Here is a 16,655-nt window from a genome sequence, read left to right on the forward strand (position 1 = left end):
GCTTCGTTCGTACCTGGGCGGTCACAGGGCCGGAGCGGGGAGTTCCAGAGCAGTCCTGCCGCTGGCTGGGGACTGCAGCAAACGAGAAGTGATTGCAAGTTGTGGAAACGGGGATTTGCGATAACTTTCTCAGTTTTAACGGTGTGTTATTAGAGATTTAGTACCTTCTGTTAAAGGGGTAAATACAGTTGGCCCACCCTCCCCCCACTTAAGGTTGGTCAGAGCCAGGCAGACGTGTCCTTCGCCGTTTTCCTGGCCCCTCTCATACTTGGGCCTCGCTTTAGTTCACCAAGCTGCAGATCTTCAGCCTCTTTTGGCGTCAGAATTATGCTCTAATCCACAATTTTTTTAACTCAGCATTTTAATTTGATATTCACAATTTGAAGCTAAAAGCTCTATTTTTAGGAAAGTTTGTCGAAACTTCAGACCGGTAAAGTGAATTCATCTGAATGGTTCAGAGCCAGAGACCCTCAGAAATCATAGTGCGTTTCCTTATTCACGACGAGGACAGACCACAGATCCATCCAGGCTCAAGGTGTTTGTGACATCTTGGCTCAAGATTCAGGTCGTGAGACCAGGGTGCCTTCCAGCGAGCCATTACTTTTAAAAGTGATAGGGGTTCAGAGTAGACCTGGCTCCTGTGATCTCTTTAGGTTTCACCAGCCACTGTGATGGGAATAAAGCAGAAGCTGTGCCCTCTCTGAGGTGTGCCGTTTGATTTCTTCCCCGTTAAGGAGCAGTGAGAAATGGAACGCTCCCAGTGACGGATCGAGTGATACTTACCTCTTTGTGATGATGCTGAGGCAAGGGAGAGCCAAGACTCCAGCTATAACAGAATTCCTGGAGTTCCGATGTTTTGAAGAAATCTCAGAACTTTTAAAAGAGAGACTTCCATTTTGTTATACTTGCTTTCAGTCTTCATGTGTCTGAGTATATTATGAGGATATTTTACTCTTGACTTTTACAATCCAAATCTGAGATCCAGATGCTTACATTTCCTGTTACTTCTTCACGTAATTGTCTGTAGGGTAGGTAGTAATTCTAAAAAGCATTATTCCTGGGAACAGTTAAAGTTTGTTGTTAGTTTCTAATAAAGTCTCAAAAATAACATCAGAATTTAGCAAGCATTGAGTGTAAAATGGTAGGATTCCATATGCATGGGACAGGATGATGATTGTTGATTGAATCTGGAGCAGACGGTTTTGAAGAGCATGAATTTAGAGTAATTGCTCTTGTCCGGAAGTGAATCTCTGGAGAGTGATGTGGGGTTTGAGTGGGGACTTGTCACACACTGGAAGGAATGTGTTGGCATCAGTCTGGCCTGAGGCATTTTGCCTTCTCTTCGTTTTGTCTTGTTTTCTATTCTCAACCTTTGAGAGCATTGGAAAATAAAATAATGAAAACAAAATGACAGAATTTGTTTTTAAATTAGCTACACCTGTTTTTTGTTTCCAAGTTGTTTCTTAAGATCAAGAAGTATTGCTTCTGTTTTTGTTTGCATTTTAAAAATTAAACTCTGTAAGGAAAGGAAAACGTTGTAGATTGCTTGCCCTAAGCTGTGTTCCTTGATGCTGTGCATGTGTCTGTTCGCTCTTCTGGTTAATTGTTTACTTCTGGTTTATAAAAATATATGTATTTTGAAAAATTGCTGTGCATAGATTCTACAGTGTCCTCGTGAGGGATGGTTGACATCTAGTAATTGAAGCTTAGTATCGCAGGATTTTAAAACTGAAAAATAATTTAGAGAAAATAGATTTTAATCTTTCCATTTAATAAATGAGATAACTGATAGCCAAAGAGGCAGTTTTATGTAAAGTGACACCTGAGCTCGTGGCAGATCTAGGACCATGGAGGACTGGTCGCATTAATGTGATGAGGGCTCCAGGGATCTTTAATTTTTACAAGCTCTGATATTTGTTTAACATTTATTCATAAATTCTGTGTTCCAGCTTCTATGTTATTTTTAAGAATAGCATTTGTTTAAAATACAGCACCTCGGTATTGAGTCTAGAATCGTGGAACCTCAAACTGGGAAAGAATCCGAAGGCCTATGGCAGACAGCTTTGCCAGTCTGTAATTTCCGTATGGCCGTCAGCTTTGCCAGTCTGTAATTTCCGTATGGCCGTTTGTGTCTTTCTGACGGCCGCCATTCATTATATCCTCACACATCCAGAAGCCAATCAATAGAGGCTGACTGAGGTTTGTTTAAACATGTCCTTTTGTCTTTCTAAGAGTGAACTCTTTAAGGACAGGGACTTTGCCTTTCCTCGTCCTGCAGGGCCTCACAGTCTCTAAGTGTTGGGCTCGTTCTCGTCCCTGTGCTTGGTGGAGGCTGTTGCCTCTGCCCGGAATACTCTGCCACCCCTCCGGCCGTGATGCCCATGTCCTCAGTGGAACATCACCTCATTTTTCAGGTCTAACCACTGCACTTGGACACGTTTTAGTATCTCAAATTTTTGAAATAAGGGAGTATACTAAGTAATTTCTGCGAGAGTTGGCTTAACTCTCGACTGTCACTAATCTCACTAGACTGGCTTAGATGTCCCTGTTGTGTTTCTGTGCCACTTGGTTCTTCCCATGTCATAATACTTGGCACAGTTTATAATACTCATTTTTTCATGTCTTCTCTATTAGACCGTTAGCCCTGTTAGAGGTTTATCTGCCTTCTTGCTCCTGTGTACCATGGCATGTAAGGGCTCAGTACATGTGTTGAATAAATTATGTCTAGGAGGTTCTCTGAATATTTTGAATGTATGAATAAATGAATTCATATTGAAGAAGAGTAACTTATGGTCAATGAACGTATCTTAGTGGCTTCATGATATTTTAATAATCGTTTTGCTGTAATATGAATTGTAACTGAATAGATCAGTAAGTAATACAGGTGCAGAATAGTGATTCTCTTAAAACTGTTCTTTAAAAATACTTTCAGATTAAGTAACATGGTTGCTCTTATCTCTCAAGTCCTGTTATTTTCTCCTAACCCCACTTCCGTGCCAGACGTATCCGTTTGTATAAACATATTCTGGCAAATGAAAACCCTTTTTGAGGACTGTACATCGTACACACAGTCCGTATTTCGCATAGCAGTGTTTCACACACAAGTCAGCTTAGTAAACATGTCCTGCAATGATTCCCAAGACCGATTAAGGCTTCTGTATAGGGAAGTCACAGAACTTTTTCTTACGGGTTTCTTTTCCGACATCATCATCGTGTTAATTACTCGAATAATGAAGTGCTCTAAATAAAAATTAATACATTCATGCTTTAGCGATAAAATATTAAGGAGTAAACCTCGTCGATATATTTGAACACTTAGATTTGAGGTAAGAAAATATTTTAAATTTTAAGTTGTGAAACTACCAGCTCTCAGTGTTATTTATTTAAATCAGCTTCTGTGTTGTGGCTTTGTTTATAGTTTTCTTTTCTTTTACCTCACTTTTTACATATTCTATTTTTTAAGAAACTTCCGTTGGAAGTATTACATATGTGCAGAGAGGTATATAAACTCTGAGAGCCATGAATTTTTCAAAGCGAATCCGCTCATGTGAAACGATCACTCCGGACAACACACAGCAGCGCTCGCGTCCTGGGACCTCCCTCAGGTCCTCTCCCAGCCGCTGCCCCCACCTCAGCCCAAACGGTCGTCTCCCTTCTGGCTTCTGAGCCCGTAGGTGAGGTTTCCCCGTTTGTGTCGTCTTTCACGCATGTCGTGGTCAGAGAGCCTCATCATTTCATCCTGTGTAGCAGTTCACAGTTCCTGCCGCGTCCCGTCGTGTGATCATGAGCGACGGTGCTGGGAATATTCTAGCACGTAGCTTCCGGCGCCCAGTGTTTGTATCTAGGAGTGGGATTGTTGGGTTACAGGATAAGTGTGGGTTCTTGTTAGCAAACACTGCCAAAAGTTTTCTGTGGTGATTGTATCAATTTACTCTTCACTAGTCTACGTGAATATGCTAGTTTCTTCTCATCCTTTCTAACATTGAGGTTTTTTTTAAAGAGTATTTCATTGTGGTTTTATTTCTCTGATGACAGAGTTGAGTACCTTTTCATATATGTGTCAACCATTTAGATATACTCCTTTTTGACATGTTTATGCAAATACGTATTAAATTTTTCTATTATGTTACTTTTTTAAGAAAAATAATTGATTTGGAGGAGTTCTTAATATACTTTGGTTATGAGACCTTTGTTGGATATATATGTATGTTTTTTAAAATATCTTTTCCTGCTCTGTGTAATGCATTTCTACTCTCATCATAGTGTCTTTGAGGAACAGAAGTTTGTAACTATACCTATTTATGTTAAGATGTGTGAGTATAACGGATCCAGTTTGTCAGTCTTTTGTGGCCAGTAATTTTTGTATCCAGTTTAAGAAATCTATTATCAGTTCCACTGGCATGAATATTTTCTCTTAAATTACCTCCTTTCGTCGCAAAGATGCTTTATTGCCTTGCCTTTCACATTACTGTCTTTAATCGATTCGCTATTTTTCCATGTAGTTACTCAGTTGTATCAACTCCAGTTAATGAAATGACAATTCTTTTTTCCTGGCTCTGCAGTGTTACCTTGTCATAAATTAAGAGTTTGGGTTTGTTCTGAATTCTCTGTTGTTTCATTGATCTTTTTGTTCTTGTCTTGCCTATCTTGACCTTTCGCATTTGCTTAGAACTTTAAAAATCAGCTTGTTCAGCTCAAATCCCCCACCCCCCCAACTGGATTTTGATTCAGATTATTAAATCTCTTGTTCAATTTGGGGAGAATTAGAAAGTTAACATCTTGCAACGCACGAACAGTGGTGGATCCCTTCATTTATTTTAGGTCTTTAATTTCTCTCAAATTTGTATAGTTTTATGTGAAGACGTCTTATAACATTCATTAGATTTATTCTTAGGTATTTAGTTCTTTTTGAATGCAGTTATAAAGAGCATCTTTTGAAGTTTCACTATAATTTTTTTGCTGGTATCTGGAACAAGTAAAATTTTGTGTATTGACTTTACTTTGCTAAATTCACTCATTAATTTTAATGGTGTTTATGTAGATTCTCTTGAGTTTTCTATGTACGTGGTCCTATTATAGTTTTTCTGTGTATACAGTCTATGAATAATGACAATTTTATTTCATTCTTTTTAATCTCTATACTATTTCTTTTTCTCGCCTTATTGCATGGTTGGGATCTCTCACATAGTATTTAATAGAAGTGATAACAGTAGTTTTCCCTATCTCATTCTTGAGCCTAAGGAGAAGGATTCTAATATTTGCTATTAAGAATTGTATTTGCTCTTGATTTTTTTTATAGCTAATTTGTTAAAGAAATGGCCATCTACTCCTGGTTTTTTATAATTAACTATTGATTTTCATGACATTCCTTTTCTGTGTCTGTTGATATTCATAATGTTTTTCTTCTACATTCTGTTAATGTGGAGAATCATGTCAGATAATTTTTAAATGTTAAACCAACCTTATATTTCTGGAATATAGTCATCTTGTCATGATGTATAATCTTTTATATATTGATGTTTTTGCTGATGTTTTGTTTAGAACATTTGCACCTATGTTCGTGAGAGATTAGCCTATAATTTTCTTTTCTTGAAATGACCTTTTAAGATTTGAGAAACAGGGTTATGCTGGCCTTTGAATCAAATTGAGAATTACTGTGGCTTTTTCCTCTGGAAGAACTTTTGTAAGCTTAATGCTATATTCAACCCTTGTAACACGTACTAATAAAGCCATCTGCATTTGGAATGTTCTGTGTGAGAAAGGTTTTAATTACAGAATTTGTTTATTTAATAACTATTGGAATAGTCAATTATCTACTTTTTTTGTTTGCATATGAGTTTTAGTAAGCTTTTTCCCCCCCTAGAGATTTGTTCATTTCATCTACAATTTCAGATTATTTGATATAAGCTTATTTTTAATATCCTTTTATCTTTTCAGTGTTAGTCGGATCTAAAATATCTTTTTTGTTCCTGATACTGTTAATGTATGACTTTCCTCACGTTTCTCTGATTTGTCTTGCTGGAGATTTTCTTGTTTTATTAGCCTTTTTAGAGAATAAACCTTTGGCTTTATTGATTTTTTTCAAATTGTACGTTTGTTTTTTATTTCTATGATTTCTGTTCCCATTTTTATTATTTCCCTCCTACTGGATTTTTAAACAATTTTTTGGTTCTTCATATTGTCAGGTGAGCACTTTCAGCCTTTTTTCAGTCCTAATATGTGCATTGTACCTGTCACTGTCCTTTTAAATATAGCTTTTAGCAGCATCCTACAGATTTTCATGGTACATTTCATTTATTTCATATAAATATGTATGTTTTCCTATCATTTGGCTATGTTAAGTTATGCTGTGTTCATCACAGGATCAATCTTTGTACTCACTCTTGCTTTATTTTTGAAAATTCAAGACTTCTTTATTCTTTTGCCTTTATGCTTTTGTCTTTTCTGGGAACTGCTACTATTTTCTCGCCATCCTCATAGGAGTTTTTTTTCCCCAGCTTTAAATTCTGCAGTTTGTATTTGGAAACAGAAGTTTTGTTGTTTTATAAATACACACATTGTAATACTGTATATGCTTTTTAAAACCATATATTGCCTGTCCTTTCCAAACCCCTTCCTCAAATGAAAATAATTGCTCACCTTTCTTGTCAACCTTTATGCTTATGCGACATAAATGTGGCCGGAAAACTAGACCACTTCCCTTATTTCAGTTCTTAGTATCTCACCACTGGTAAGAGTGAGGTATCTGGTCTAAATTAGAAATACTGGCAGATATTGCCAGATAGCTATTGGGGACATGAAGAAGAGTAGGAATCTCTAGTCTTTGATTACCTCCATTTACATGAGATTTTTTTTAGAAACTGCCTAAATTTTTTAGATCACCAAGGTGCTATTTAGTACAATACAGCACCTTACTACTGAACTTTTATTTCTATGCTGCTTAACCATTTAACTAGAAAGTATATTGGGCAACGAAACAATTTAATTTAAAAAACTTTATTTTTGTGACAAGAGCTGTGAAGGGCCTGAGATTTTACAGGTTTCGCAAGTGCTTGCAGAAGACACAGTATTCCTGGGTCAGAGTCAAAGGACAGAATATTACTTAGAGCAGCGGAAGTAGCCAGAGCAGCAAGAGAACCTTGAACCAAGAGAGCCTGAATCTCTTGTAGTGGGCAGTAAGCATGTCTGCCCTTTGTAGTGGGCAGTAAGCATGTCTGACCTTTGTTTGGTGAGAGACTCTCTTCCCGTATACAAACATCCTTGAAAAGATACTCTGGAACACGGACAGTTAGTGCTCCTGCTCGAAAGACAAGCAGAATTGTGAGAGAGAAGTGAAGAATTTGTCTTTTGACATTTTGGAAGGCAGAAACACCAAATGGGTATTTTTTAAGATAGCCCTAAATAAGTGACATAAATTTTAGGTAGCAGAAGGTGATGTAAGAAGTTTTCCTTAGAAAATAGTGAAATTTTTATCTATCTCCTCAGTTTCCTCTTCCGTAGCTTTTTTTCCAGTTAGCCTACTGTCTTCGAGACGTCCATGCACGTGAGAACTCACACTGATGGTTTCCTGGGAAGGAGTTCTGTGGGTTTGTTTTCTGAGTGTCTTTGTACTCGTCACCGTTTTTTGTTTTAAGTAGTCAAGGATCCCCAACCCTCTGTCGTAGAGAGTTTGTGTCTGCCTTCCTTGCATCAATGCTTGTTTCTCCATCCAAGTTCAAATAAACGAAAGCGAGTAAATTGACTGTTATGATATCATTTTAATTTAATAGAAATTCACTGAGGTGTAGCATCTTAGACACAAGACATTTAAAAATGATGGAGCTGGCAGCTGTCCCCAGGCAAGTTCAGATATTCAGACTCCGTTTCTAAGAGGTCTCTCAGACTCAGCTCTTCAAAGTGGAAGTTCATCATGCCCTGGAATACAAATACAGTACCTCACTAAAAAGATCCTAAGGCAAAGAGCAGGTATGGACTATGCTGCCCTCCAGACTGGAGGTCTTTGCCACAGATCGCAGGGCTTGAGATATGGCAGCTTAGCCATTGGGGGAGAGGGATGGGGCAGTCAGTGCTGTCAGTGTTTAAACCCCCAGCAGGTAGCAAAAACAAAGAACTTCTTAGCACCTTTTACTTGCAGGTCAGCATGGTCTATTTTAAGTTATTTTGGCTCTTTCTCGGTTTGATTTGGTGACCATCTTTTTGGCTCTTGCAGAATTTTACTATTCTCATTCTACTCTTATCTCCTCCTTTTCATTCTCTTTTCAACCACCATTTCTTCCTAGCTCTTCAAATGATGGCCTTGCCTAAGATCGAGCCTTCAGCTGTCTCCCTTTGTAGGTCTCTTCAGCTCCTGCAGTATCAGGCCTCGGGTGTAGGCACCTAACGCTGAAGTCTGATCCTGTCTTGAATTCTAAAACCACATTTCCAAACGACCAACTCAGTATTTACTTTAAGATGTTCTGCCGATACCTTAAAAAACTTGTAGCTCTGATTTGAATATATGAACTAGAAGAACAGTGGCAAAAGGCGATTATTTAAAAATTTTACCCTTTAAAAACAAATCCGCAAAATATTTTGATGAACCTTTATGGTCTTTTATGTAAATGTTATTTATAAGTTATACTTCACATTTGTAAAATATCTGTCTCTTCTTATTTCATATCAGTTTGTTAAATTTTCACTGCCAAAAGTAAGCATTGGAGTTTCACCTTCATCCCCAACATTCTTCCGTGTTCCTCCCCACCTTCTCGCCCCAAATACACACACAGGCACAACCCATTTTAAATGCTATGATACGCATGAGGTTCGGGGTTTTTTATTTTTATTGGTTCTGTCTGTCGTTATGGGGTAGAAGGTAAATCTTGTGTTCTGTCTCTCTCTGCAGGTCTCTATGCCTTGCGGAGAGTCCTGAAGAAACAGCCCAACCTCCCTGACAGCAAGGTGGCGGGCTTGGTGAAGATCACCCTGAATGATTTCTTACAGGGGATGAGTGACATCAGGCCCAGTGCCATGAGAGAGGTTGCAGTCGATGTCCCAAATGTAAGTCATTCGTCTCCTCGTTCTGTCCACAGTGTTGGAATTAAACTCTGAAGGGAGCTGATACTCCAGGGGAACTACCTTCCTAGGCTGAACTTCAAAATATTTTTTCAATTGAAAATTTTTTGGAGATAATTGTAGATTCAGTGCAGTTGTAAGAAATACTGCAGGGAGAGCCTGCGTGTGCTGTGCCCAATTTCCTCCGGGGTAACATCTTGCAGAACTACGGTGCAGTGTCACCGCGGGCTACTGGACTGATGTCATCAGCATCCCGTTCAGATTTCCCCAGTGCTGCCTGTTTGTGTGTGTGCATTCAATCCTGTGCACATGGTTTCATTACATGTAAAGGTTGTGTGTCCATCGCCAGAATCGAGGTGCCAAATAGTTCCATCACCGCCATGGTCCCTCGCATTGCCCCTTTGCAACCACAGCTACCTTGTTCCTGCGCTCATTTCTAGAATTCTGTCTGTTCAGAATTACACAGTATGCAGCTGTTTGAGAGTAGTTTTTTCACTTAGCGTAATTCCCTGGAGATTAATCCAACTCGTTTTGTGTGTCAGTTCATTCCCTTCTATTGCGTCTGTTCCGTGGTCTGTATGTACCGTAGTTTGACCGTTCACCTGTGAAGGTCATCTAGGCTCTTTTTACTTTGGGCCACTGTGAACATTCTCGTGCAGGTTTTGTGCAAATATAAATTTTCGTTTCTTTAGAATAAATGCCTGAGTGCAGTTGCTCTCTAGTGTACTAATTGCATGTTTAGTTTTATAAGAAAATGTCAACTAGGCTAATTTTAGAATCAAAATACCCTCTCACGAATGATGTGTGACGTTTCCTGGGTTCTGTCGCATGTCCTTCATCATCGACAGTCCTTGCAGAGTCCCCAGTCAGATCGCTGCTAGGGGAACAGTAGCCGCCTTTTATGCGTGGGTCATCTCTTATGTCCCCCATGTCCCAGTGGGCCTAACTTTTGGGGAAAAAAATGACCTTATAGTTTTCTTTGAATGTATTAATTTTTCTAGAAAGTGCACGTGGAAACAAAGCATTGTGACATGTCCTTTGCCATATCGAGGCAGAGGTGGGCTCAGAAGCCCGCTTGACCATAAGGGAGCGTCTGTGTCTCCGTAGCTTCGGGGAAGTTCACAGGTCCCTCTGTCTGTTTTAGGAGAGCTGTCGGAAGGGTGGGGTTTTGTGACTGTTGTTTCTCTTTGCCTTTATAATGTTGCCCCTTTTCATTTTCTCGTTTGAGGTGGCCTGGGTGATTCTGAGACACTCTTATAAAATCTTTAACTTTACAGGAATTTGAAAACTTAGAGCCTTGTTAGAGTCAGGCATAGTTTTGAACGCTTTGCTTCATTGTGTGTAGACCTGTCAGTACTCAGTTCTCATGGTCATTAACGAATGTCTTTTAATTGTTATAAGCTAAAAACAAAAAACAAAAAAACGAGGACTCAAAAATCAAGGGAATAGACTAATAAAAAAATAAATAACACTTGGATAAATTTTAATGTCCCCCCCCAAAATAATTAAATAAAAGTGACTTTTCCTTGAAAAATGTGTTTTATGGTCAAATATGTTTGGAAAATGATGGTTTAGATAAAATCAACCATTTCTTGGCTATAGGACTTCTTGGGTCTTTTAATATGCTGATATATATCATGAAGGGTCAAAAGAAAGTTGTTTTGGAAACTTATTTGGTTGACGACCATGTGGAGCAGAGACCTTCTGCAGTTTGCAGTGTGGTAGATTGCAAAAAAAATGACCACACATTCTTCCCGTCACTGTGTGTTTGCCCTTTTGCATTGCATCTTTGTAGCTCCTACCATAAGAGAGATGGAATCAAGTTTTCTACTCTTTGAATCTGTACTTGACCTTGTAAGTTGCTTTGCCCTTTAGGATATTTACAGTCAGGATGCAAGCAGTCTTAAGAGCACTGGGGCTTGCCTTCTTGCTGCTCTTCAAAACCCTTCATTAGCCATGTTAAGCAATCTCTACCAGCTTCCTAGAGGATGAGAGACCGTATGGAGTAGAGATGAGCCCTCCTACCCGAGCTTCCCTCAGTCCCGCCGTCCTGCCAGTTGTCAGATGAGCCACTAGTCAAAGTTTGCCAGGACAGGAAGAACCACCCAGTAAACCCTCAGAATTGTCAGAAATAATAAATGTTTGTTGTTTTGAGCCACTAAATTTTGGGGTAGTTAGCAAAAGCTAAGTGATGGAAACACTGGTTAACTTCTTATAGAACACAGTTGTTTTGTAAATTTAGGCAGGACAACAGTGCCCTAGAGACAGGAATATCCCCAAGGACTAGCTAGCTGCTAGTTGAGGCTACTTGATGTGGTTTTGAATTCTTTTTGAAACACTTTCAAATTCACTACTGAACTTATGGCCTACCTTCAGGGTTTTTCAGAAGCTCTATAGCAAAACATGCTAATTTAGTAAGAAACAATTGACAGATGAAGTTATGGAATAATGAATGATTGATGTTGGGTTAGTAGAAATTTTTCATTTCTTTGGAATTTATGGTCTAAAGTTTGGGCCCATTGTTATGACTTCCTTTATTTGCAGTATTTATCTGTACTTTATTGGCTGCTGTTGCATTGTCAGGTAGATGCCTAGCCAGCACATTCCACATGTGAAAATTTCAGGTGATAGAGTTATAAACCAACTACACCATCCAAAAACTCTTTAATATTTAAAAAGTTTAGGAACTAGGGAAACATACAGTAAGGTTTTAAACTTGAAGTTACTGCCAGTGGAGAATGTGTTTAAACAGTGGCTGTCAACTCTTGGAATTGCTAAACTGATTTATTCATCACAGGAACCAGTACTACAACCACATTTTTAATTGCTATAATGAAAGATTTTTTTTTCTGTATTTTCTTTTGATATAGTATTTACAGCCCATGGACTTGCGCCATTTTCCACTTGGCACTTCAGTATTTGGCCACAGGCCACGGTGTCCTCTGATGTTACTTGAGCTCCGGAGTGATTAGCCCTGGTCAGAGTACTTTCTTATATTGCTTTTTATGCTCACTTCAGATTGTAAAAAATCTCCTGAGAAGTCAACATTTCTATAATTGGGTTCCTAAACTTCACTCTTCTGATTCCTGGCTACCACATCTACAAAAACATCTCCAAATTATTTCTGCAAAAATTTAATACTTATTTTGCTATAGAAAACCTGTTTCAAGGAGCTAGTTAATTGTGAACGTTTTTTTAATAGTAAATTGAGCATTCAACATCTTTCGAGAAAAGATTTTAGTGTGAAATTAAAACCTTGAACTCACACTTGCCTAGTTATATTTAAGTTCGAAAGAAATGTCTTAAGGTGGGAATGTTGCCAATTATAATATAATACATTATTAATTTCAGGAGACTGTAAGTATTAGCCACTTACTTAAATTAATGTTTCCCTTTTTTGGATGTTCTGAAATGGTGATTATACCACTTGGTATATTAAAAGTCAGATGTATTTTACCATTAATTAGTGATTAAAGTCAAACGTATTTCTTTACCGCAGGAATCCTTAGACTCTTTGAATGTGCTAATACGCATTGTGAAATTTCAGTGTTTCACCCAGAGATTACAAATGTTAATATTTAAACAAAATATCAAATAGATTTTAAGATTTTTATAGTTTTTTTTTTTCCTGTGGCTATAGATATTTTAATATAGTTAATCTTAGGGTATAGTTTTAGATTCTGCCTTTTTCACTTAAAATTATATGGTAAAGATTTTACTTTAAAATTTATCGGCTAACATCTTTTTAATAACCACACAATAGACTGTTATGTGGATAAACTGTAATCATTTTATCCTTCCATTCTCAAATATTTTCGTTATTTCTATTTTTCTCTAAAATGATGATAAACATATTTGTGTCCAAATCTTTGCATTTATCTTCCTATGAGTGGACTTACCAGACTAAAATATGTGATTTTTAAAGCTCGTGGCAAATATCGTGGTTTTTTAAAAAAAAAATATTCTAATTTATAATCATGTGATAAAAATTTAAAATTACCAAGAGCTTAAGCAAAATCTTATTTTATTTTCGCTTTAGTCTTTTTCTGCTTTCCACTACAGTTTATTTTCTTGATTCAAAAGATCTTTAAAATGGGGAATAATACTGGATAATCTTAAGGTGAATGGAGATTTTAAAAAATAAAGTGAAAAATAACTATCAATTATATATCTTCTCTTTTCTATAAAAACGTTAAATTTTTAGGTAAAGGATGTAGCTGGATGGTTTTTTAATGGATTTTTAAATTTCATGAGAGCAGAAGTTCTTATTTGTATTCTTAGTACTTAGTATGAGACTAGCACTTAGAGATGTTCAGTCAATATTTGAGGGAATGAGTACAAAGCATTTCAGATATATCTAAAAAGTGTATGTTATCTTTCTTTACCAAAGTACAACATAATTGTTACCCACATGTAACATTTTTCAGATTTTTCAGATTTTCTAAAGCAGCTGATTTCTTTAGTGAATTTTAACCCTTACTATTTGTTCAGTGAATTTAACATTTTTGGAATTAAGTGTCTATAATGGTGCTAAGCTATCTACTGTGGAAGGGTATAGCATCGTCCTTCATATTTTCTGCAGAAACATGTTGTTTCTTTAATGTACAATTCAAGGTAGTCATTTTATTAAGGTAAACAAAGAACAATACAGTGCTTTTTATATGTCTTTATATGTTATCTTTGCAGTAGGTTATTTTATATTATACACTATAGTAATTATCACTGATAAATGGCATTCTTAACCAAATACTCAAAAATTGCCATCAAGTTTAATTCATTTATGCATCTTAAACCCAGGCTTTCCATATTCTATTTTATATAATTTTAGATGGTGCCTTATTATTTGCGAATAATCCATCTTTATACTTTTTATATTGTCTTCGGATTACAGTTTTTAGGATTTGGACATTTGGTTCAGAATAAGCTAAAAGCCAATAAAAAGATAGGACTCTACCTTCCCATGAACCCACTTTCGTCACGTGAACTGTACCCAGTGCCTCTGGACTGTATGGCCCCAAACCCCTTTGTAAACTTGGGTTCAGCCTTAAACTTCCAGGGAGTCACATTGCCTGTGCACCAGATGTCGTTAGTTAAACAAACATTCCTCGTTTACTCCCATTTTAGAAAGCAGCAAACTTCTTCATTACATGAATAATCAAAAGACTGTCTGTTTCCCTGATCATATACTGAAAATTTACTGATGTACTTTCTTTTGGTACCTTTTGAGATGAGACTAGAACGTCAGAATGTGACAAACCAGTTGAATTTCATAAGATGAGCTCATCAGCATTACTTTTCTTGTGCAGAGATTTGAGTTAAATAGTTTAATTGTTCATAATTACAGTTCATTCTTCATGCACCCTCAGGATAATTAGAAGGAATTTGAGTTTCTGTATTTTAAAAACAGTACTGTGTTCTATATTTCCTCGATTTTTTATGGACTCAAAAGGGTTGAGAATTTCTGCGAAGCTTTCCTAAATAACAGATTGCTTTTTTTGGAATAGATAGTACAACCTGTGGAAGTTCTATTAATTCCATGTTGGTTCTTGGCAGGGCTTTCGAACTTGGTTTCTTTTGATTTTGCTGCTTGTTGTCTAGACAGAAGAGTGTCTTCTATCACTCCCAAGATCCCAGCTTTCCCTGCCAACTTCTCTTGTACATTTTTATAGTTTTAAGTAATAACAATTGAACAGGAAAGCACATTTGGGAAAGTAGATTACTTTTAACCAGGAAATACTGTGTGCCAAAATCAAGATTGTAGTTTGAACCTTATTAAATATGTTAGAAGTTTAACTCTTTCATTCCACTTTTCTTTTTATGCCTTACTTTTCTCAGGCTTCTTTCTATAGGAGGAGAAATGAGGAGATAGATACGACAGTTAGTGGAAGAATCATCTGTTCTCAGCTCTGATCCTGGTTAACTTTGGTGAAATCAAACACTCTTCCTCTCAGATAATAAATGGCAGACTCTTAATTTGCAGTTTCTGATGGGTGTCTTCTTTTGAGTTTGTAAGGAATGTTGAAGGCTTTTGAACAGTGCCGCACCTGTATGCGCGGTCGATCAGTACTGCGTGAAACCTGAGCGTTGCCGGAACCCAGATTGTCGCTTGTTCTGAGGGAAATCGTGGTAGGGTGAGTGTGGTTCTTGTGTGGCACTGCGCTTCCTCAGCCCCCTTACGCGGGGATGGAGCGATTGCTCACTCATCTTATCTTGCCTCTTAGTCCTATTGTCTCATTATTGTAATTTTTCCAACGGAAATTACTAATCTGGCTTAAAAGCCGTTGGCAAAACCGCCTGCCGATTGTCTCTGGGATGAGGTCTGAGCTCGTCGGTGTCCCTGACCTGGCGCGAGCCCCTCCGAGCCACCGCACGTTGCGCTCGGTCTTGTTGAACCGTCCCGTACTTCTGCCCGTGTCGTCCTCTCCTCTGCCTGAAAAATCATTTTCTGGCCCCTCAGCTACCATCGATCTTGTAATGTGATCTCTAATGCACAGGTACACAAAGTACGTGTGCCTCGTGGACCTTTTGTCTGGTTCACCTTTGTGTCCCCTCTGCTTGGCATGTAGTAACAACTAAATAAAAATGTGTCGAATGACTGCATGAATATTTTGTGAGGCATCTTGGTTCATAGTGGTTTTTTCCCAGAAATAGTTCTTCGACAGATCTCTCACGTAAAGGGTCAGTTCGGTGGTCTAGGATTTTCAGCGCTGTGCAGCCATCGCCATGGGCAGTTTTCGAGCATTGTCATCAGGGCCGAAAGAAGCCCTCTACCCGTTCCCCAGCACCGCCCAGCCTGCCTGTGCCGCCAACCCTAGCAACCGCCTGTGCCGCCAACCCTAGCAACCGTCTATCTCCTTTATGTTTCTACAGATTTGCCTATTCTAGACATTTCGTATAAATGGAAGCAGAATATGTGGTTCTTGTGACTGTTGTTTTTTTTTTATTTGTCATAAAATTTTTAAGATTCACCCATGTTGTGTCATGTATTGGTACTTCATTCCTTTTTATTGCCAAATATTCCATCGTATGGATATAGCACGTTTGATTTACTCATTCATTAGTTGATTGACAGTTGGATTGCTTCTACTTTTGGGCTGTCGTGAATAAAGCTGCTACAAACATTTGAACATTTGCATCCAAGGTTTTGTTTGAATACCTGTTTTCAGTTTTGGGGGGTATGTATCTAGTAGTGGAATTGTTGGGTCTATTAGTAACTCTATGTTTAACCTTTTGAGAAACCACCGGACAGTTTTCCGAAGTGGCTGCACCATTGGTCCTTGCTACCTGCCCTGTATAGAGAGTTTCTCTTTCTCCACGCCTTCACTCACTCTTGTCTTTTTGATTATGCTAGTGGATGTGAAATGGTACCTCATTGTGGTTTAGATTTACAATCCTTAGTGGCTTTACATTTGCTTATTTGTATATATCTTTTTTAGAGAAATGTCTATTCAGAGCCTTTGCCAATTTTTAATTGGGTTATTTGTTTCTTTATTATTGAGTTATAAGAGTTCTTAGGTATTCTAGATACAGGTCCTTTATCAGATCTGTGATATCTGCTATCGGATATATGATTTGCCAATATTTTTTCCCATTCAGTGCGCTGC

The 16,655-nt window shown here is 37.9% G+C and overlaps 1 protein-coding gene across 1 annotated transcript in view; it reads left to right on the forward strand.

Moving 5' to 3' along the window:
• The window catches only part of SPATA5 (spermatogenesis associated 5), a 234,734-nt gene that overhangs the window by 51,176 nt on the left and 166,903 nt on the right, over nucleotides 1-16,655 (forward strand). The window contains exon 11 of the mRNA XM_015593907.2: nucleotides 8,882-9,036. Coding sequence (XP_015449393.1) covers nucleotides 8,882-9,036 — 155 coding nt within the window. The remainder of the gene's footprint in view (nucleotides 1-8,881; nucleotides 9,037-16,655) is intronic.

The sequence above is a fragment of the Pteropus alecto genome, unplaced genomic scaffold (assembly GCF_000325575.1).
Source record: "Pteropus alecto unplaced genomic scaffold, ASM32557v1 scaffold17, whole genome shotgun sequence".
Taxonomy (NCBI): Eukaryota; Metazoa; Chordata; class Mammalia; order Chiroptera; family Pteropodidae; genus Pteropus; species Pteropus alecto.